The 22,145-nt window shown below is 41.1% G+C and overlaps 1 protein-coding gene across 1 annotated transcript in view; it reads right to left on the bottom strand.

Annotated features, from left to right (window-relative positions):
• The window catches only part of PHEX (phosphate regulating endopeptidase homolog X-linked), a 204,588-nt gene that overhangs the window by 64,680 nt on the left and 117,763 nt on the right, over nucleotides 1-22,145 (bottom strand). The window contains exon 13 of the mRNA XM_041740362.1: nucleotides 1,442-1,519. Within this exon, the coding sequence (XP_041596296.1) occupies nucleotides 1,442-1,519 (78 nt within the window). The remainder of the gene's footprint in view (nucleotides 1-1,441; nucleotides 1,520-22,145) is intronic.

Here is a 22,145-nt window from a genome sequence, read left to right as displayed (position 1 = left end):
ACCAACACCCAACAACCCAAGGGAAGCAAACTAATCGTGCACAAGATCAGACAACTAGTAAGTGGAAGAGGGAGAAGCACTCTAAGGCCTGTGCTCTTAACTGCTTGACAATATGGCTTCCCTCTTCTCCCCTTCCGACCAGCTCTGGGAAAGCAGCCCCCACCAACTCTTCAAACTCACTGCTCTTCCTCCTAGGTAGGTACCTGACAAGGACCTTGCAGAACCCCTTCTCTGATTACAGGGAGAACTTTCTGGGCTCAGATTTCAGTCCTGGCTCTGGCACTCTGCAGGACACTGAGGAAATCACTTAACATCCTGAGTCTCTACATGCTTTTCTGAAAAATGGGGATAACCACCATTTACTTCAGAGGATTGCTGTGGAGTTTAAAATATAATGTACTTAATGTGTCAAGTGTGTCGATATATTTTTGGGTTCTTTTTCAATATTTTTAATAATCATAATAATACTGAGATTTTTCAGCATCGAAACAACGTACAAGATGGGTTAAAGCAAAATTATTTTTCCTACAGAGCAACTGGAGCAATACTTTGGAAGGCTGTATCTTAGAGCCTACTGGAGAAACTCTGTAATTAAAGCTTTCTCTCTCTTTTGAATAACATTATAAAATTCTAATGTTCGTCTACAAAGCTAGGACTGCTTTTAGATGTGTGACTTGTCAAACCACAATTTCAGGAAAGACCTACACCTCAGAACTTTCCTTATTAAACTCTAAGAAACCACTTTTTAAAAAAAAATGTGGTGAATGGTAAAAACAGGAGGTTCTGTGAGGAAGAAAAGTTTTTTTATTAGAACTATTTGTAGGAAAGGAAGTAACAGTGGTTGTGTTTAGAAAGGCCTATAATGAATGTATCTACTGAAAAATACATGCCCCCAAATATTAGAATACAAAAGAATTATTGCTATTCCTCCATCAGTAACTTACTGCAAATATATAGTCCAACTCACAATAAATTATAGACTCATATGTATGTGCACTTAATCTGCCAAAACACTCATAAAGTTAAATGAAGTTAACTCCCAGCAGGGAGATTTATTACTAGTCATTTAATATGAATGAAGCACATAAAGAATGTGTAACAACAAACATCATGCGTTTTACATTAGAACATGCCCACTAATTGTAAAGTACTCAATTTGCTTAATTCTTTCCTTTATGATTAAATCAGACCAAATGCAGGTCCATTTGCTTTATGGCACCCACTCAGCTATGCCTTCTTTCTGACACTTCCTTTATTTTGAATCTTCTCTAAATCTTGTGATACGCCTGGCATACTGAAGCTCCTATCTAGCCAAGGGATGAATCAAAAGTTGCTGCTTTCTGGCACTACCTGGTTTAAGTGCTTGCACTTGGGCTAGCCGAAAGACACGAGGCCAGTAAAAGTTGCCAAAAACCAAAAATACAGTATATTTAGCACTTACTGCCTTGAGGTCTTCATTAACATAAGTATCATTCATTATGAACTCAGGATAGCCAACTTTTGCCAAAACAGCTCTTGCCTATAAAAAGGAAAGAGAAAAACGACGTCAGTACTTGTATCATTAATAATCACACAACATAGGACACAACGCTCATCTGAAAACTCTCTTTACAGAGTGCCTAGTATATGCAACCCACTGTGGAAAAAAAAACACAAAGTAATTTTTTTAATTTAGTCCCTGCCCTCAATATATTTACAATACAGTGAGTGTAGCAAACAATATACAGTAAAAATAAACAAAAGAAAATGTTTCCAAAGAAAGATGATATGGTTATCAAATTCCACTGCAGAGACTAATTCCTCATGAGGAAAATATTTAACATAAGTGACCAAACTGAGTCTTAGAGGATGGCTGGGATTTCCACACGCAGAGGTGAGAGGAAGGACGTTGCAGGAGCACAAGTGCAAAACCAGGGAGCAGCAAATGAAGGTCATGGCCCAGGGAGGGTAGTAGCTTGCTGTAGCTGAGCTAGAAAGCATGAGGAAGGGAGAGCAGAGAACAACGTAGGAAAACTGGTTTGGGCCAGTTCCTAGGGAATTCCTGAATGCCACGCGGAGAGTCTGTATTTTATTTTACAGAGAGGAGGGAATGAAATGTCTTTAGCACTAGTGAAATGAGATGAGTCACCCTTCAGCAAGATTATCATACAACCTTGAGAATGATGGCCAGAGTGCCAGAAAGATTGGAAGTAGGGGGTCCAGACAAACTTAGATGTGCCATAACCATCCTTTTGACAGACTGATGACTCCCTGTGTTCTGTAGCACAAAGGGAATGGAAGGGTACACGGGAGCTTAGCTTGCATAGCAGGGCCTGGCCAACTGAGCCAAATCTACTGTCCCCTCTCTTTCCCACCCCACCTCCGTTTCTCTAACATTCGTACTGGAACACAGCCAAGACCACTCAGTTGCTTTTGCACTACAATGGCAGAGTTAAGAAGTGGGAACCGAAACCCTGTGGCCCCAAAACTTCCAACATTTACTATCCGGCCCTTTACAGAAAACGTGTGCTAACTCTTGCTCTAGAGCAACTTCACGGTTCCATATGAAAAAGAGTCTCTTTCCTCTCCCCAGATTCTGGGTTTCAAGTGGCTTACTCAAAGAATAAGTGCACGGTAGGGAGGATCTGCCTACCCCCCCCCCACCTCACAAGCCAGGATCCCCTTTATTGCTTCTGTACAGCCTTCCCCAGCATCTAATGTTCTTTTTCTTTTCTAATGGTCAGCGCTTGAGACTCTTAGAAGGCCTGCTCTAGGGCTACTGGAGCCCCTTGCTGGCACGAAATAGTTCCTGGGTGTTTGCCTTTGATCCCATCCCCACCCCTACCCATACCAGCAGCCTTCAGCCAATGACCCACTGCAGCAGAGTCGGAAAACTCCCCTCCTCGGCCTCAATTAAGGACAAACTATGAGGTCTACTTTGCACTCCAGAATTCCCCTGACTGCTCTTGTCTATGGCTTCCCCAGAACTCTCACCCTCGCCTGTCTCTTACCCTTCCCTGGCTGGACTCCCCTGTTCCCTGCCTGGGCTCTCTTGGGAACACTTGCTGAACAAATCCTAAGTAACCTGCACACACATCCTCACCTCCAGTTTGGCCTTCAGGAAGCCCCAACAGAAGACACCCAGGCAACCCCAAACACATCAGTTTTATTCCAGCACAGCAAAACCAGGGACCTGCTCTTGGTAACAAGTTTTTTCCTTTAGACCCTTTCAATTTTCCTCACCCAATAAATAAATAGAACAAGCTAGTGCATTTTCCTTATCTTCGTTGAGATAATGCAAATATTAAGTATCAGCATAAACCTGAAACTCAAGACTCAGAGAGGATTTTACAAGTGCCGTAGGACACAGTCATAATGGGTTTTGCTGTTCCAGACTCAAATATAGCACAGATCAAATTCTGCCTTCAAAACCCTGCAAGTTACAGTGAAAGCCTGATGTGACCTAGATAACAGATAACTAGCACTTAGGACTCTCCCCCAACACCTGAATACCTCCTAAGTCTCTAAGTTACCTTGTCTCAAGACTGATGTATCATTTCCCTTATTGTACTTAATTCCTTGTCATATTTTATGAGCTAACCCAAGTCACCCGCATAACACAGAGCAAATAAAGAGCTCCAGATAGTTACCCCCCAAACGAAGAAATATATAAGCTGAGTCATCCCCAGTTGTTTTCTGAGCACCGGCCTTTCTGGAGCATGCTGATGAATTATGCATTGTTTTTCAAACCTCACGCTCTGGGACCCCCACTGCACAATGGAACTTCACAGAATGTATTACCTTCTACACTGTACACACAGGTCACTGAATCCTCTTTTATTATTTATTTAGCAATACCATGACTTGAAGAGAGCCAGAAGAGAGATACAAAGAAGCCCTAATTCATCTCCCAAGGACACATGGATAGGATAAGGTAATAATACTAGTAGCAACACTGCCAACGTCAAACAGTGCTCCTCTTCCCCAAATGTGCCCTGTACATATGCCTCCATTCAAACTCAAATGGTCCTTCTGTCAGACGGTCTGTTGTCAATTCCACATCATCCCACCCCACGCCATTCTACATTCTTCCTGAAGAAGCTTCGGAATGCCATCTCCAGAAATCCCCAGGGGCCTGGCTCCAGGTCTGAATCTGTCAATGAGAAGCACTCACAGGAGACTGGAGAGGGAGAAGAGGAGACACCATTTATTCGCTTGCCATTGGCAGCTACAGGCAGACACAGAGGCATCTGCAGACAGCAGACCGAGCTGCCAGCAGCTGCCAGGCAGTCTTCTGAGAAGATCCCTTTTGTATGCGGGCAGCAGTTCACGGGGGGGGGGGGGGGGGGGGTGCCCTTCATTCTCCCACCCTCCCAATGATTGCATAAACCTCCGATTCCCCGTATTAAACGTCTTCCTACTTGATACACTTAGAAGGGCATTCACTTTCCTGCATGAACTCTGATGCACCCTTTAAGGCAGATAGTGATTGCATCACTTTTTCACTTCTCATGAACGAAATGAGAGAAGCACGAAGAGTTTGGTGGCTTGTTGAAGGGTAAAAGAATTGGTGAGACAGGCCTGGAATTAATCACCCCATGGGCTGGTTACAGGGACAAGAAGGAAAGGCAAGTCCCACGGCAAATACTGAGAGAAGAGTGGCATCAACAGGTAACAGACTGCATACTAAGTTCTGCAAGAAATATTTCCTAGGCTGCTTGTGGCTGATTAAGAACTCCAGAGTTTTCTGTAACCGCTGCATGCATCTCCATCTCTTATTCACACAAACTTCAGGAAAGGGACTGCACATGACAACCAAACCTCCTTCCTCAAGGGAAGAGGCTCGAGCCACTGCTGATCTTCATTACCTCTGTGACCTTGGGCAAAGTACTTATTTTTCTGAAGCAAATACTGCCTACTGTCTACTCAGGATCCATCCTCCTTTCTTTCTCTTTAGTATCAGACTCCAATTCTGCTCAGGGTGACAATGGAGCAAATGAAAAAGCTGCATCACCCAGCTTCCTTTCCAGCTAGGACTGGCGATGGAAGGAGTCTAGCCAATGGCATATAAGAAACTCCCTGTTCCACTTCCAGGAATCCATGTTTTGGAAAGGACATATTTGGCTGGCATATGCTTTCTGCCCTTAGTCCAGGGCTTCTCAATCTCTGCACTGTGGACATTCTGGACCAGATAACTGTTGTTGTGGGAAGTGTTCTGCATACTGTAGGCTGTTGAGTGGCATCTTTGGTTTCTTCTACACACCAGTTGCCAGAGAAACACTCAAGCCCAAGTCTGGACAACCAAAATTGTCTCCAGTTATTTCCACATGGTCCCCAAGGGCCAAAGTGCCCCAAAGCAAGAACTACTTTAGCTTTTCCTCTTCTTCTCTCCTATAATGCTGACTCAATGCCAGAGGTAGAGCAGCCACCTTATACCCACAAGGCACCAAACAAGAAATAAATCTCCATGCTAAAGATGCAGGAATGAGGAGCTGATGGCATGTGGAGCCCCTCGTATCAGCCCTGAACTGCCTCCCTTTCCCCTCCATGACAGGAGGAAAGCAAACCCCTTACTGAAGGCATTATATATCATGTTTTCCATTAGCTGTAGCTGAATGTAATTCTAATATAGCATCCTTTTTCATCAGATGCAGTCTGAGAAAAATATAGTACCTACTTTAGAGGGTCGTGTGAGGATTCAGAATGACATAGGGATTCAGAATGACACAGCATGTAAAGCACTTTTTTATGCCTGATGAGAATATGACGAAGAAATGCTGACTACAGACTACACAGAGAAAGTAGAAACATGACTTCTTCTTCCAAGGATTTGGAGTTACTGTCACGTGCCTGTGTAGAGGGTCTTTTAAGTAAGTTCAGGCCAGATTACACCCTTAACCAAATGCCTAAAACTCCCTTGTGGAAGAATGTTACTCTTTGGGGCCACACAAAGTGATGAGAGAGAAGGGCTGCTGAAGCAACCCTGTGATCAATGTGGAGACAGATGTTCCCATGAGATTCTTGGGGCATGGTGGAAGACTGCCCAAGCAAAGCCCAACTCTAAGCATGAGCCTGGAGAACCAGGCTATTCACCCCTCCAAAAAGGTCCAAGGACTCTTTAAAGGACCACTATTTGCAAACCTCAGAAAATGGACACAAGAACCACTGTAAAAGCTAATTCTAGAAAAGATCAAAGAAAAAGGCCACCTTTAGTATTTGTCATATTAGTTTCTGCCTTCCCTTCCTTTCTTTTTCCTGTATCTAGTCCTCCCAACACCTAGCAGGCGCTGGGGGTGTTCATACCACTTGTTCCCTGATCATACCCAAGGTGTCTTTTCCTAGCAATACACTGGCTCCAAAGTCATCTCCCCCTTCCCTCTTCATCCATCAAAACCGTTATTCCCTCAAGGCAGCTAATCCATTAGCTGTCACTTGGGCCTTAAGCTAATTTATAATAAAATGTGAGTGACTAATAGCAATCTAATGTATTAACCTTGCAGAAATATCTGTATTTAAAAGAGTAGTTCATTAACCAAAGGGATAAATCCAATTATAAAGGAGGTTTTTATAGCTGAGAGAACCTTCTTTCTGCTATTACTCAAATTAAGCCAATGGCCTATTACATATAATCACCATTGTGTTCCCCACATGCAACACAATGGCAGGCACATAGCAAGTGATCGATGCTCAATAAATATTGATCCATATAATGAATAAGGTGGTTGATAAACCCACTCTGACCAATGTCAATAAATTATTAGAAAATATGAAACGTTACAGGTTAACACATGACCAAGAACATCATTTAATGCTGCTAATATCAAGGCACATTTCCATATTAATGAATCTTACCATCAGTGAAAAAAAGTGGAGGATAAAAGAGACTTTGTGAGAACTTAGGAAACTTTCTAGAAAATGGACCAATGTTTAAAATCTATTGGAATTGGGGTGTCTGGGTGGCTCAGTTGTTAAGCATCTGCCTTTGGCTCAGGTCATGATCCTAGGGTCCTGGGATCAAGCCCTGAGGCGGACTCCTTGCTCAGCAGGGAGTCTGCTTCTCCTTCTCCCTCTGCCTCTTGTTCCCTCTGCTTGTACTCTCTGTGTGCTCTCTCTCAAACAAGTAAAATGTTTTTAAAAATACTATAAAATCCATTGGAATTGATTTGATAACCAAAATTGTTTTAATATAAGGTATTCCAATCAATTAACAAATACTTATTGAGAAAGCACTTCTAAGCTCAGGATTTTCCTTAGCTAAAGGAACATAAAAATATATAAAGTGTATTTTAAATACTTGGTCCACAGTCTCACTTTGTATAAAGTAAACTGAGGAAAAACATTATATGATAACTTGCCATTGCTGCTAGTAGAAACTAACAGCAGTGCCTTAATTTTCTGAATCTCTGTTTTCTCATCTGTAAAATGTGGATACGTTTACTTCTAATACAAATACAATGAAAGAGAGAATTGACAGACATATTTTAATAATAAAAGAACCAGGAAAGGAAAAGTTGCATCACCTAGATCAAGGGTGAGCAAACTTTCTCTGTAAATGACCACATAGTAAATATTCTCAGCTTTGCCAGCCATATGGTCTTTAATGCAACTACCCAACTCTGCTGTTGTAACCCAACTCTGCTGTTGTACCTAGGAAAGCAGCTGTAGATAACACATAAATGAATGGCTGTGTCTGTGTTCCAATCCAACTTTACTGTGACGCTAAAATTTGAATCTCATATAACTTTTACATTTCATGAGATATTCTTTTTATTTCTTTAAACCATTTAAAACTGATAAACCCACTCTTAGCTTGTGGGCCATATAAAAATAAGCAGCATGTGAAGTACAGCCCAAGAGCCATACGTAGTTTGCTAGGCTGATGTAGATAATTCATTGAGAATGGGTTGTTCATTGAGTTGCCTCAATTGGTGGCACAAGGCCTACTACACAGTAAGTGTTCAACAATGCTTGCCAAATTGATTGATTGATGCTGAATGACTCAGGGGAGTGAGCATGTATGCGCATGTGCAAGCATTTTTAGCTGCTTTTTGGTTTGGTTTTGTTCTAACACTAACATATACATACGACAAATCTTAATTGCTTAGGAGTTTATTCCCTGCCCTAAAGTCTTAAGGCTAGAGCTCTAAAAAATTACAATTAATTCTATAGAGACAACAGAGAGTTCATAAAGTGAGAATTATTACATTGAAAGAGAGAGAATAACTACCACAAATGAACTCAGAAAACAAGGAGCAGGGCAGCCTGGGTGGCTTAGCGGTTTAGCGCTGCCTTCGGCCCAGGGTGTGATCCTGGAGACCCAGGATCAAGTCCTGCGTCGGGCTCCCTGTGTGGAGCCTGCTTCTCCCTCTGCCTGTGTCTGTGCCTCTCTCTCTCTTTCTGTGTGTCTCTCATGAATAAATAAATAAAATCTTAAAAAAAAAAAACAAAAAGAAAAAAGGAAACAAGGAGCTTCAGAAATTTAAAACACAATGTGACTTCAACACTCAAGTCACCCCTCCTTCTCAGAATCTTCCACAAGGTACACTACGACTTGATAGTGCTGGTGGGAAGCAGGGAACCAAACATAATTTTGCCTTATTTGGCTGTGGCAGTGAAACAGCATCTAATTTTGACACAGATGACCAAACTGATTTGAAGACTGGTTATGATGACGGCTTTATTCCTGAATTTTCAAAGCCACTTAGTCTTAAACTGATTGGCAGAAAGCAAGATGGAAAGCTCATTTGTTTTAATCCCCCACTGACTTGGCTGTTTAGGAGAGTCAGGTAAATTCTCAAATGTCTTGCATGTATTACATCAAAGGAATCACTTTAATCACTTAATTAAACAGCTTTGTGTTTCCGCTACCTAGTTAAGTCTCTTGGCATATTTTTTCTTTTTTATTATTTAACCAACATAAGAAAAAAAGAAAACTGATGATCAATTGCCCTTCTACAAACAATTTATAGCATGACTTTCTTAAGCTTGCAGTGGCTTTGAAAGCTTCAGTCAGGCTTCACCACACTGAGGCCTCATTTTCTCTGATGAGTTCTGTAATAACTATTAAACATCAATCCAAATTCTGAGCTTTAAGCATCTGAAAGTTCAGGAGACTGTACATGAATTACACTATCCTTCAAAACAATGGCAGTTTTCATAATACCAAACAAATGATTGACTAGTGTAGATGCCTTGGCTGGAGATACGATCCTAAGCAGAGCTGATGGTATTGATGAAAATTAGCCTGGGGAACAGGCTTTAATATCCTCTAGGGCTATCTGGATCCCACAAATAATAACAATGCATTTATCTGAAAAATCAAATTTTATCTTCTCAGTAAGAATGGCACTGATTTATTACAAGTCATGGAAAACTTTAATTCTGCAAATTGCTTTTGGGTGTGGTTCACAGGCTCATGCATCATGCTGGTGTGGAGGATGAATTAAGCGCCCCCATGAATCAGAGGGCTTTATGAGTGTAAGTCACAGTTGTGATTTTACAAGAGCTGGAAGACAGGAATGCTCAGATTTCAGCTCTTCCATCCTAAATCCTGCCTGAGTAATGTCCTAGTATAGCAGACAATCCCCATTTCTCGCCAAACACGGACAACATTCTAGGCAGCATTCCAAATCACAAACCAGCTCCATCCATCCCTCTTCTTTTCTTGACAACACCAACTCCATGTATCTTGGAGGTGGGCAGTTTTTCCAGTCTGAAAAAAGGAAACTACACAGGCATGGGTAAGCTGTAATTTAGCCAAACTGGCACTAAATATTTCCCCGGTGTCTTTGGGATGGTCCTCTCACTTGGATGAGCACCACACACAACAGAGTTAAAGAAAGAAACCAATGTTTGAGCTTTCTTAGTAAATAAATGGAGCAGGGAACAGCAACAGAGTTAAGAACCCAAAACCATCCTATCATTAATCCATACAACATCTCCCCCTCAGGGTAGGTAGGGGCAAATAGTGCCTTTAAAACAGAGTCAAGTCTCATGTACTCCTTTTAAAAGAAACAGTCCATAAAACTAAAAGACAACCTACAGAATGGGAGAAGATATTTTCAAATGACCTATCAGATAAAGGGCTAGTTTCCAAGATCTATAAAGAACTTATTAAACTCAACAGGAAAGAAACAAACAATCCAATCATGAAATGGGCAAAAGACATGAAGAGAAATCTCACAGAGGAAGACATGGACATGGCCAACATGCACATGAGAAAATGCTCTGCATCACTGGCCATCAGGGAAATACAAATCAAAACCACAATGAGATACCACCTCACAGCAGTGAGAATGGGGAAAATTAACAAGGCAGGTAACAACAAATGTTGGAGAGGATGTGGAGAAAAGGGAACCCTCTTGCACTGTTGGTGGGAATGTGAACTGGTGCAGCCCCTCTGGAAAACTGTGTGCAGGTTCCTCAAAGAGTTAAAAATAGATCTGCCCTATGACCCAGCAATTGCACTGCTGGGGATTTACCCCAAAGATACAGATGCAGTGAAACGCCGGGACACCTGCACCCCGATATTTCTAGCAGCAATGTCCACAGTAGCCAAACTGTGGAAGGAGCCTCGGTGTCCATCGAAAGATGAATGGATAAAGAAGCTGTGGTCTATGTATACAATGGAATATTCCTCAGCCATTAGAAACAAAAAATACCTACCATTTGCTTCGACGTGGAGGGAACTGAAGGGTATTATGCTGAGTGAAATAAGTCAATCGGAGAAGGACAAGCATTATATGGTCTCATTCATTTGGGGAATATAAAAATTAGTGAAAGGGAATAAAGGGAAAGGAGAGAAAATGAGTGAAAATATCAGTGAGGGTGATAGAACATGAGAGACACCTAACTCTGGGAAACGAACAAGGGGTAGTGGAAGGGGAAGTGGGCGGGGGGTTGGGGTGACTGGGTGATGGGCAATGAGGGGGGCACTTGGCGGGATGAGCACTGGGTGTTATGCTATATGTTGGCAAATTGAACTCTAAAAAAAATTTTTTTAAATAAATAAAACTGAATAGGAGAGTAACTAGATCATATAATTAAAAAAAATCAATGTCTTTCTGTACTTTCAATCACATATAGTAAGACGCTCAAAAACTTTTTATAAATAGAACAGCTGCTAGACCTTCTCAAAGGAATATCCTAAGTCTCAATTAGCTAAATCCATTTGCCAAGATGATAAAAGCCCAAGAGCTGGAACAATTGTATATTGTAGTTAGGCTTTTATATGGGCTAAAGTAAATGAGATTTTTCTCTGTCTCTCTCATACAGGGCTCTACATCAGGTCGGCAAACTAGAGCCCACAGGCCAAAAGCAGTCCACCACCTGTTTTTGTAAATAGTTTAACTGGAACCCAGTGAAGGGGTCCAGAATATGCCACCAAGTCCTAAGAATTATTTTGAACTGAAGGCATTTGAGACTCAACAGATACAAGAGGCTTTCTCTGCACCTCCCTTACTTGCCTAAAAGCAGAGCCATCTAAAAGAATTCCATGGTCATAAATCCCCTTCAATGGAGGCTTCCTATACCAGAGGGAATGACTCCCCTAACCAGAGATAAGAAATCACATAAATAGACCTTACTAAAATGAACTTTACTTTCCATTAGTTTCCCCCATATATTTCTCAGTCATTTCCTATCATTTACTGTTCCTTGAAATCCTAACCCACACCCCCTGTTCAGATGGCATATAAGCCCTAAATTGTCAATGGCGTTTTGAACTACATTTTGAGCTACACTTTCTGTAAGCTCCCAGCTACTTAAGGGAATAAACTTTGTCTTTTTTTCTTGCTGACGTGCCTTTTGTTAGTTTAATTCTCAGGCCCCCAAATACCGGGCCCCAAAGGGTAGAGGAAAAGTTCCTCCTCTACAACAGCTGAGCTTATTTGTTTATTTGTCTCTGTCCACTGCCATGCTGTACCTGCGGAGTCGAATAACCACAAAAGAGACTGCAGGGCCTGCAGAGCCTAAAATACTTCCCATCTGACTTGTGGCTGAAAGTAGTTTGCCAACACCTCTTCAAGATAACAGGTTCCCAGATTTTTCAAAACAGTAAAGACAGTAAGGGAAAATAAGGGACAAAGTGTAAGTTTTGGACAGTTTCATCACGATATAAACATGTGACTCAACTTATAATGCTTCATCTTTTGTTCAGGTGAATGCTTGAATTTCAAAACAGAGCCAGCATTAAAAATATTAACCCAAAGCAGGAGCTAATATCATGGAAAAACCAAAGAAAAATGCAAATAAATTATTAAAAATTATTTTCAAATGTCAAGATCAAAGGACTTAGAAATGCACATGCAACATCTAGTCCCTAACACCTGAACATTTCTCGGGTAAATTTAATCAGCTATTTAATCCTCCTTCAATTGTTGAATTACTTATTTAAATGGGAGGCAAACTGCAGAGATTAACTTAAATAAACATATCCTATTCTTTCATCAACAGTTCAACTGAGGGGGAATTTGTGGTCATTCTTTCCATTAAGGTTTGCCTTGGACATAAACCATTTTTCACTAGAGTAAAAAACTTTTCAACCACCTCCCTCATAATGTGGGAGCAAAGATCAAATGAGATAACCTTAAGGAATGATTAAATTAGACCAATGTGAATTGTCATGTAGTTTTTCTATAAGAGGGGGATGCTATAGGGCCAATGCCCATACATATGGCTCATTCCCTCAACACTGCAGCCCTGCAACACGGCTTCTTACAAGGCTGGGTCCTTGGACCGGCAGCAGCAGCAGCACTTGGCAGCTTGTTACAAATACAAATTCATGGACCCACCTCAGACCTCCTAAGTCACAATATTTCTGGGTTGCAACCAGGAATCAGTGTGACCAGAAGGCAGGATTTCTCAGCCTGGGCACCAATGACATTTGGGCCAAACTATTCTCATTTGCGGGGTCCTGTCCTGTGTGGGATGTTTAGCAGCATCCCTGCTCTCAATCTAGTAGATATCAGTAACTCTCCCCCCCTCCACTTCGTAGTTATGACCAAAGATGTCTCCAGACCTTGACAAACGTTCCCTGGGGGTACAATATCACCCTGGGTAAAGAACCATTGTGGTAGGGGACTCTCTCAAGTTCGTGCTAGACTGCTAGATGCCCTAGATTGTGGTACTTACCAAGGCTTCCAGACCCACCTCTGAGAACCCCTGACATTGTATTATCCATCCAGTCCTTCAGGATTCCTTAGGCATCTCCCTAGCGGTCACCACTATCATGCTCACGGCAGTACTTTATGAAGAAAACACCATGATCTTTCCCAACGATTTCTGAACATGCCTCAGGCACTTGCAGTTCTACCTAATTTCCGGCCAGTGCCACCTAAATCCCCAGATAACAAGGGCAGACAATTAACCGGCCACTGGAAAATGCTTTGCACCTCCGAGTCAGGATACGAATATACCCTCAAGATCTCAGAGATGTTTAGATTAAAAGTTCTAATAAGTTCTCTCTCAGTAACTTGGCAAAAATCTATTTTAAATACTTCGAAGCATCTAAAAAGCCACGTTAATACAATTACAGTTCACTGAAAAATTAGCATGCAATTTCAGCTTGAAAGCTAAAATCAGTCATAGCAGGGTAATATTCCATTTAATTATAAAGATTAATTCAACCTTCATTTATTTGTGCATGTGTTTGGTCTTTTCATTTTTCAAAGAACACCCGAGATTCAAATGCCATCTGGCAGAGCTGCCGCACAATCGTCAGTAGCATCTATTAGACTCGTGGATTTCGCTGCAAAGCAGGACTGATGAAAGGACAAGGGGAGGGAGAGAGAAGAGGGAGGTGGAAGCAGTAGACACTCGATTTAAAAATGAGGGTTGGGATGGGGGTGAGGGCAGCGGTTTAGCGCCACCTTCAGCCCAGGGCCTGATCCTGGAGTCCCGGGATCAAGTCCCGCGTCGGGCTCCCTGCATGGAGCCTGCTTCTCCCTCTGCCTGTGTCTCTGCCTCTCTCTCTCTCTCTCTCTCTCTCTCTCTCTCTCTGCGTGTCTCTCATGAATAAATAAATAAAATATTTTTTTAAAAAATGAGGGTTTTCACCACTCTGACAGGACTGCATCACCCCACTCTCTTTCGTTACCCGCCATGCTACCTGCACAAATGGTCCCCAATAACAAGTCCTGCTATCCCTACTTTCTGTATTTTCTGTAACAGCCAGGTGAAGATTCGAGCAGTGCTGTGAAAAACAGCACAAACTCCCATTATGACATCCACTGTGTTTTTCAAAATGTATGTTACGACTGCCTTAAAATTTGGCCATAGTCCTATGGCGATTAAGATTGACCACGTTTTTCACTGTAACATCCACTCAATAGCCAGTCTTTTATGGGATGACTAAAAGTTGCCAAATAAGTGCTGTAGATTGGAAAACGCCTTTCTCCATTTTTACTGAGCTGTAACACACACAAAGTACACAAAGATTAGGTGGACAAATCAAAAACAAGTTTTAAGTGCACACACAGGCCTGTGTTAGCAGCTCCAAGACAAGATTTAAGACATTTATAAACACCCAGAAGGTTCCTTTGGGTGCCCTGCCTGTCAACAACCCCTTAACCCCTAAGATAACCACTCTTCTAACCTCAGCTCCACAAATTAGCTTTGTCTGTTCTTGAGCTTCAAGAAAAGTGTATACTCCTGGTGTCTGGCTTCCTTCACTCAACAGTACACCTGTGAAATTCATCCACATTGTTGTGTATAGCAGGAGCTGAGTTACATAGTTTAACAAATTGCATCCCTGTCCTCAAGGAGTTCATGGTTGATCATATATGGAGAACAAAATGCAAAAGGGAGGGAGGGAGGAAGGAAAGGATGGATAGGAGGGAGAGAAGGATGGAGAAAGGGAGGGAAGAAAAAAACACTAGCAGAATGTAGAGGATGGGATGGGAAGGGATAGGGAGAGAAAACCTTGTGAAAAAAAGGTCAACTTCAAAGAGGAGATCTCAGAGCCAAGATGAATTAGTAACAACAGAAATAACATTTTTAATAATAACAGAAGTAATGTTCTTTGTTGAACCCTTACTACGGACCAGGTACTGGGTTAAATGCTTCACTTCTTCATCAGATTTAAATTTTACCTCAACTCCACCAGGTAGGTACAGACCATCTCCATGTCACCACTCAGGGAGCTGAGGCTGAGAAAGGTCTTGAAGGTCTCCCCAAGTCCTGAGGACATTTCAGAGCCAAAACCAGTCTCTTAACCCAGATTGATTTAGTTCTCATCTGACTTCAAAAAGTCCATGTTTCCCCATCATAATCTTTTGAGGGATGAAAAATAATACTCTATTATATGAATACTATTCACTTTTATAAATCCAAATGAACTGGATAATGTGTAATGTACAGACCACCTCTGCACCAGTAACCATATTCAACACGCCCAGATAAATGGCCTTTTAAGTTATAAGAATGGCAAGACACATGCAGACAGAGTTTAAGAAGTTTCTATCCCTTTCTGAAATTATAGCATTGAGCTTTTGGTTCTGGACACCAATGGAAATAACTTTCACTGAGAGCCCCTGACAGACCAAGAGTTGGCCAAGAGGGAGGTCAAGACAGAAAAGGAAAGGCAAGAAAGCATTTATAGTCTGGAAATATCAGAGCATCTATTTTTCAGATCAGTCAAGGTAATGAGATAAAGATTTCACTAGTAGAAGGAAGGTTCCATGGAATGGGGTCTCAGGGAGAGAAAGATATCAATCTCATGAAGGAGATCCCCTGGCAAAAACCAGCCTGAGAGATGGACTCTAGCATGAGCATTCCTGGCCCAAAAAATTCTGGCCTTTGTCTTCCCATTTGTAAAGAGAAGTAACATCTGTCCCTTAGGGATTTAGACACTGTCATAAAGGTAAATGAGAGCCAGTTTCATAAATGGAACCAATTAAACTTAAAACTTTCCCAAAGCGAGGCACCTGGGTAGCTCAGGTGGTTAAGCTTCTGGCTCTCGATCTCAGCTCAGGTCTCGACATCAGGGTTGTAAGTTCAAGCCCCATGTTTGGCTCCACGCTGGGCATGGAGTCTCCTCAAAAAAAAAAAAACAAAAAACAAAAAAAAAAACAAAGACAAAAACAAAACTGCTCTAACACTCAAACCTAACTAGCTTTGGGGTTAAAAATGAAAAATGCACCATTAGCAACAGACCAGAAATATTTGGACCTTACCCCCAAAAGCCTATGGGATGGAACATGGGCCTTCTGAGCAGAGTACTTGGTTCCAAATTTGGGTTGCCCAAAACTCACAATTTTGTCCTGCGTTGTCTATTTGTAAGGATATATCATCAGCAACATGTAGCTTTCTGCTGCCAGCATAGCCAGACCTATGAGCATGACATATGTCAATGTGAACTGTGGGAGTCCACATCCCTTGTTGTTCTTTACCGCTCAGAAAGCCATAATAGCAGCCTCCATCTCCTCAGACCAGACTCCAGGGTAAGCGGTGGAAGACGGATAAAGGGAATGCAACCCAAATCTACCATAGTTGCTCTACCTCCACAGCTCAGCCATGCTTATTTATTCTGGGATGCCCATGGGTCACATTGTGGAACAAATCTTAGCTCTGTTTTGATCTACCTCTGAAAAGGCAGTCCAGGGAAGGAAATCAGAAAGGCCACCTATCCTCAAGGAAAAACAATGAGCCACAGCCAAGGGACAATGTGGGCTGTTTGTAAACAGCAGCCTAAATGTCATCATCAATTATTCATCATTGGACAAAGCAAATGAGTAACCTCTTATAAAACCACTTAATTCGTACTCAAGATTTGGCCCAACAAGAGAGGAAAGCAGCAAGGTGTTGCTCAAAAACTTGAGACTAAGAAAACTTCAAACCAGGTCGGCAAGCCATGGCCCACATGCCAAATTCTGACTGCTGTCTAGCTTTATAAATAAAGTTTTATAGACACAGTCACATCCATCTGTCCATTTATTGTCTATGGCTGCATCATGTTACAAGAATAGACCTGACATGCGCTACAAAGCCCAAAATGTTTGCTATCTGGTCTTTTATATGGAAAGTTTGCCAACCCCTGCTCTATACTCTCAGTACTCAAAGTGTGGTCCGTGGTCCAGGGGCATTGGCCTCACCTTGGAGCTTACTAGAAACACAGGATCTCAGGCTCCGCTCCAAACTTACTAAAAATCTGCATTTTAACAAGGTCCCTAGGAGACTGGTGTGCACATTCAAGTTTGAGCAGTACTATTCTAATAGGGCTCTGCTTCCCAAACTTGACTGCCTCATTATTTGTAATAACCAAGACATGGAAACAAAGTAAGTGTCCATCAATGGATGAATGGATAAAGAATTTGTGGTATATATACACACAGGGAGATATTATCAGACTTATAGTTACCAGAAGCAAGGGGTGGAGGCAGGAGGAATTGGAGGAAGGTAGTCAAAAGGTACAAACTTCCAGTTATAAGATAAATAAGTACTAGGGATGTAATGTACAGCGTGCTGACTGCAGCTAACACTGTTGTATGATATGCAGGATAGTGGGACGCCTGGGTGGCTCAGTGGTTGAGCCTCTGCCGTCGGCTCAGGGCGTGATCCCGGGGTCCTGGGATCGAGTCCTACATTGGGCTCCCTGCAAGGAGCCTGCTTCTCCCTCTGCCTGTGTCTCTGCCTCTCTCTCTGTGTGTGTCTCATGAATGAATGAGTACATAAGTAAATAAGTAAATAAGTAAATAAATAAATAAATAAATAAATAAGATAAACAGGAAAGCTGTTAAGACATTAAATCCTAAGAGTTCTCATCATAAGCAAAGATTTTCTTTCTCTCTTTTTTTTGATTGTACCTATATGAGATAATGGATGTTAACTAAACTTATTGTGGTAATCATTTCCCAATATGTGTAAGTTGAACCATTAGGCTATACACCTTCAACATATATACAGTGAGGTATGTCAATGATAGCTCAATTAAACTGGAAATTCAAAAAACCCTTGGCTGCTTATTGTGTTCACCTGGGGAGTTACTTTTTAACTACTGATGGCCTGGGTCTGAGGTGACCCAAGCCAGAAAGTTTGCAGGAGCTTCCAACATCTCACAAGGTCACCCCGCACAACTCTCAATGTCATTAGATGCTAAGAGGGGACACTCAAATAAGCAAGTAATGGTTAGGGGGGGGAGGAAGACTTGGTAAGAGAGGAGGAGGAAAGAGACTTTTTCCTCTTCTATCCCATGGTTTCCTCATTTTAAAAATGTTCTGTCTTTTGAATGATTTTTAATGAAAATCAGAGGTTGCTTAGAACCAACCAGAGGACTTCACTAAAACACAACTTATTACAGATCTATACAAACTGCTTTGCCAAACTGTAGCTTGCATTTTCAAAAGCCTAGAAGAACTAGTCAAATTATTCCATAAACCTGCAAATTCATTTTTGTAACTAAACAGCACAATTAAACAAAGGCTCTGTTCTGTGGCCCCAAAGGACACAACTTCAGGATCATCCTCCACTTGACTCTGCTCTGGGACAGGTACATTCAGCTCATTAACTTAATCTTTACAAACTCCTGGGAGAAAACTCTAATTAGCCTACATGGTTACTGTCAATGCTGGGAACACTAGAATATACCAAAGGCAAAAGATCGGCCCCCTTTACCTTAGGTCACCAAGGACATGGAGTGAAGCATGGCCCTTGCTAATACCAAGAATCTTTGGTTATGGAATACAGGAAGTCAGTGTAGGGGATGTCTATGCTGAAAGTTAATTTTATTTACTAAGGAACTCAATGTCAAACTGAAAAAAAATATTTGTCTATTAGGATGGGGTTGAGTTCCTTGAGATTTAGTCCAACTCTGGCCTCCAAAATCTGATAGGAACTTCTTACATCTATGAAGGAAGATCTCACAGACTGAGGCTGGGTCCTTTCTCCATCACAGTTCAATAACTAGATTACTCAAATTATTCTGTGAGTCAATATGTATATACTGGCCTGGAGCTAAGAAAAAGAAACCAGTCAACAATAAGAAACAAACCAAAAAAAAAAAAAAAAACAATAAGAAACAAACCAACCAAACAGAAAAATAGCCAAAATAATAATAATAATAATGACACTCAGTGGTCAGGTGTTAAAGACAGAAGATAAAAATAATTCCAAATTCTCTAATGTAAATAATGAGAAAAGAGAGGCAAAGGACACTGATTGCAGGTAGGTAGTTTCCAAATGTGGTTGCCAACAGCAGCTCCTGCCTCTGTATGCTCACATTTCCCCCTCAAGCCAAGAGATGAAGTCTTCCTTCTGCCCTTGAATAGGGACTGGCCTTGTTCTCAGCCTTGACCAAGAGAAGAGATAGCAAAAGAAACCTGGGACTTTGGAGCCCAGATGTTAGAAAGACTGACAACTTTGGCTTCCTCCCTCTTGGACCTTTAGCCTCCCTTTAAGAGTATCATGCCACCCTGCTGGAGGAAAAAAAGCCAGAGGAGGAACACTGAGGTGCTAGATATGAGTGAAGAAGCCACCTCAGATGGCCAGCCATAGCCAACATGTGAATACAACTGCATGAGACACTCCAGGTGATGCCAGGAGAAGAGCCATCCATTTCAGCCCCAGCCAATCCACAGAATCATGAGAAATAATAAGGTATCTTCCACTTGATGCCAGAAAGTTTTGGGGTGATATGGTACACAGCAATAGATAACCCAAACACGGAGCACTGCAGTAGGTGAGTCATTCTACCTGCATGAAGAAAGATAAAACCTGCTCTCTTCCCTCTGGCAACTGACAGATCCAGATTCAAAACAAATAGTACACAACTCCAAAATCTTCTATGAGGAATCAATCCTTCCATCAATTCATTTTCTTAAAAAAAAAGTAATTTTGTTCATTTGAAACACCAAGAATGATAATATTTAAAATCAAAATAACTTTTGTTTTGCAAAGTTGTCAGAGCTTCTGTCCAAATACTTTGGTCATGCCATTTTTTTCCTAACGCTGCTTCCCAAGACGTTTCCAACCCCCAATCTTTACCTTTTTTTCCCAGTTTTGTTCATTCTTTTTTCTCTTGGTATTGGGTTGTTTCTCTGGCTCATAAGTGAGATTCTGTGAGAAGTGGATTTGCTGTCACGCCCTCAGACTGCCTTTACCCAGCTATGCTAGGGTCTAGAAAATGACAACTCAGAACACCAGGTTAAATACAATTTCTTTCTCTTCACCCATTTTCCACTATCTGCCTGTCTGGTCCTTGGGTTATTAATGGAACTGACATTCCCGTACAACTGACTGAGCAGGACTAGCAGCCAGATAAGAAGGGAGCCGCTGACAGCAGCAGACGCCACCCCAGAGATAGCAGATAAGCAGATGCGTCACGGCTATTAGTTTCATCTTGGGCCAGAGAGGAGCATCACAAGATGTACACAAAGAACTTGAACATTCCTAATGAACTCTTTTCCCATTAAAGTAAAAATCAATATATCAAGACGGATTCTTTTTCACTATGTTGTACACATGAAACTAATGTAATATTGCATGTCCAATATACTTCAATTCAAAAATACTAATTTAAAAAAAGTTTTTTTAAGTGATTCTTCTTTTATCAAATCAAATTAAACAGACATTTCTAAGTGAATTCCTAACATACTCAATTTGTATTTGGACCAAAAAGGAATAAACACAAGCATTAAATTTCTCCCATTCATCCTCCAAGAATAAAAGTAACAAAGATTTCCCATAATATTTAAAATGCAGCTCTCTGCTTTGGGCCTCTGGAATTTCATTCTGAGGCTATCATGACATTTTCTCAACTGCTTTCAAAGTCCTACAACCAACCAATCCCTGAACCTGAAATAATAACTAACAAATTCTTAAAAACTAAACACTTTTACAGCACTGTATTCAAACTGTTACAGGTTGCTGATATATTGTCAAAATCTTTAATTTTTAAATACTTACTACTCCTACTTTGGTCTTTTAACATAGTTCCATTGTTCCACAATGCTCAAATAAGTTCTATTCCTTGACACTACCAAAATTTTTTCATATATAACTAATATAAATATATACTTACTTATATTCTTGATGAACAGAGAATACAATGATTAAGAAATTATCAAAACCACACAATAAGTATTACATGTATATCCACTTACATGAGTTAGTGCCCCTTACAAATGATAATTCACATAAATTTCTAACTCCTATTTCTGCTGATGTGTTTATTACTGAAACTCAGTATTTCAAGTTAGTAAGGAGTCTTTCCTCCACCAAGACAAAAAAAATCAATATATTGCTCATTGGTGGAAGTACTAATTAAGGCAATGATTTATAATTGTTCAAAATAGTTTGTGGTTAAACAGAGCTTGAGCATTAAGGAGGATATCTTGTCATGCCAGGAAGCAAAGACACTGTCAGAAACAACTGGAGTCACCTGAAAATTCCCTAACAGGAAACCTTCAGGCTGGCCAGCATGGGACAATTTGTGCTAAAAAAGAAAAATGATTAAACAAATCAAATACATAAAACTCCCTGAGTTTATCACGATACTTTAAAAAAAAAAAAACTCCTTTGGACTTCCTGGGAAGATGGCAGAGTAGGAGGAGACTAAGCTTACCTCATCCCACTGATACAACGAGATAACACCCACACCAGTGTAAATAACCCTGAAAATGACTAGCAGAATAGACTCTCCACAGCTAAATGTAGAGAAAAGGCCACACTGCAGAGACAAGAGGGATGGAGATGCCCTTGGGAACTAAACAGACCCATGGAACTGTCTGCAGGAAGAAGGGACAATGTGGCACAGAGAGAAGAGAGAAACATACCCTCACACAAGAAACTCCAGGCAAGGGAAACCCACATGGGGAAGACAAATCCCCAAAACACGTGAACCACAGTAATAGGGTTCACACAACAGAACACACATACAAAACACCCCTAAAGAGTCAGGCTCTGGTGAACAGGGAACATTGCACTGCAGGGCACTACAGGACCTCTTCTTCATAAGGCCACTACTTTCAAGAGCAGGAGACATAGCTGATTTTCCTAAAACATAAAAACAGAGAGTTTGACAAAATAAGGAGACAGAGGAATATGTCTTAAATGAAAGAAAAGAAAAAAAATCACACCAAGAGAGCTAAATGAAACCCCAATAAATAATATATATGCCTGATAGAGAATTTAAAGTAATGGTGATAAAGATACTTGACTTGAGAAAAAAGTAG

The sequence above is a fragment of the Vulpes lagopus genome, chromosome X (assembly GCF_018345385.1).
Source record: "Vulpes lagopus strain Blue_001 chromosome X, ASM1834538v1, whole genome shotgun sequence".
NCBI classification, from domain to species: domain Eukaryota; kingdom Metazoa; phylum Chordata; class Mammalia; order Carnivora; family Canidae; genus Vulpes; species Vulpes lagopus.
The sequence above is the reverse complement of the archived record's forward strand: the minus strand, read 5'-3'. Positions and strand labels throughout refer to the sequence as shown.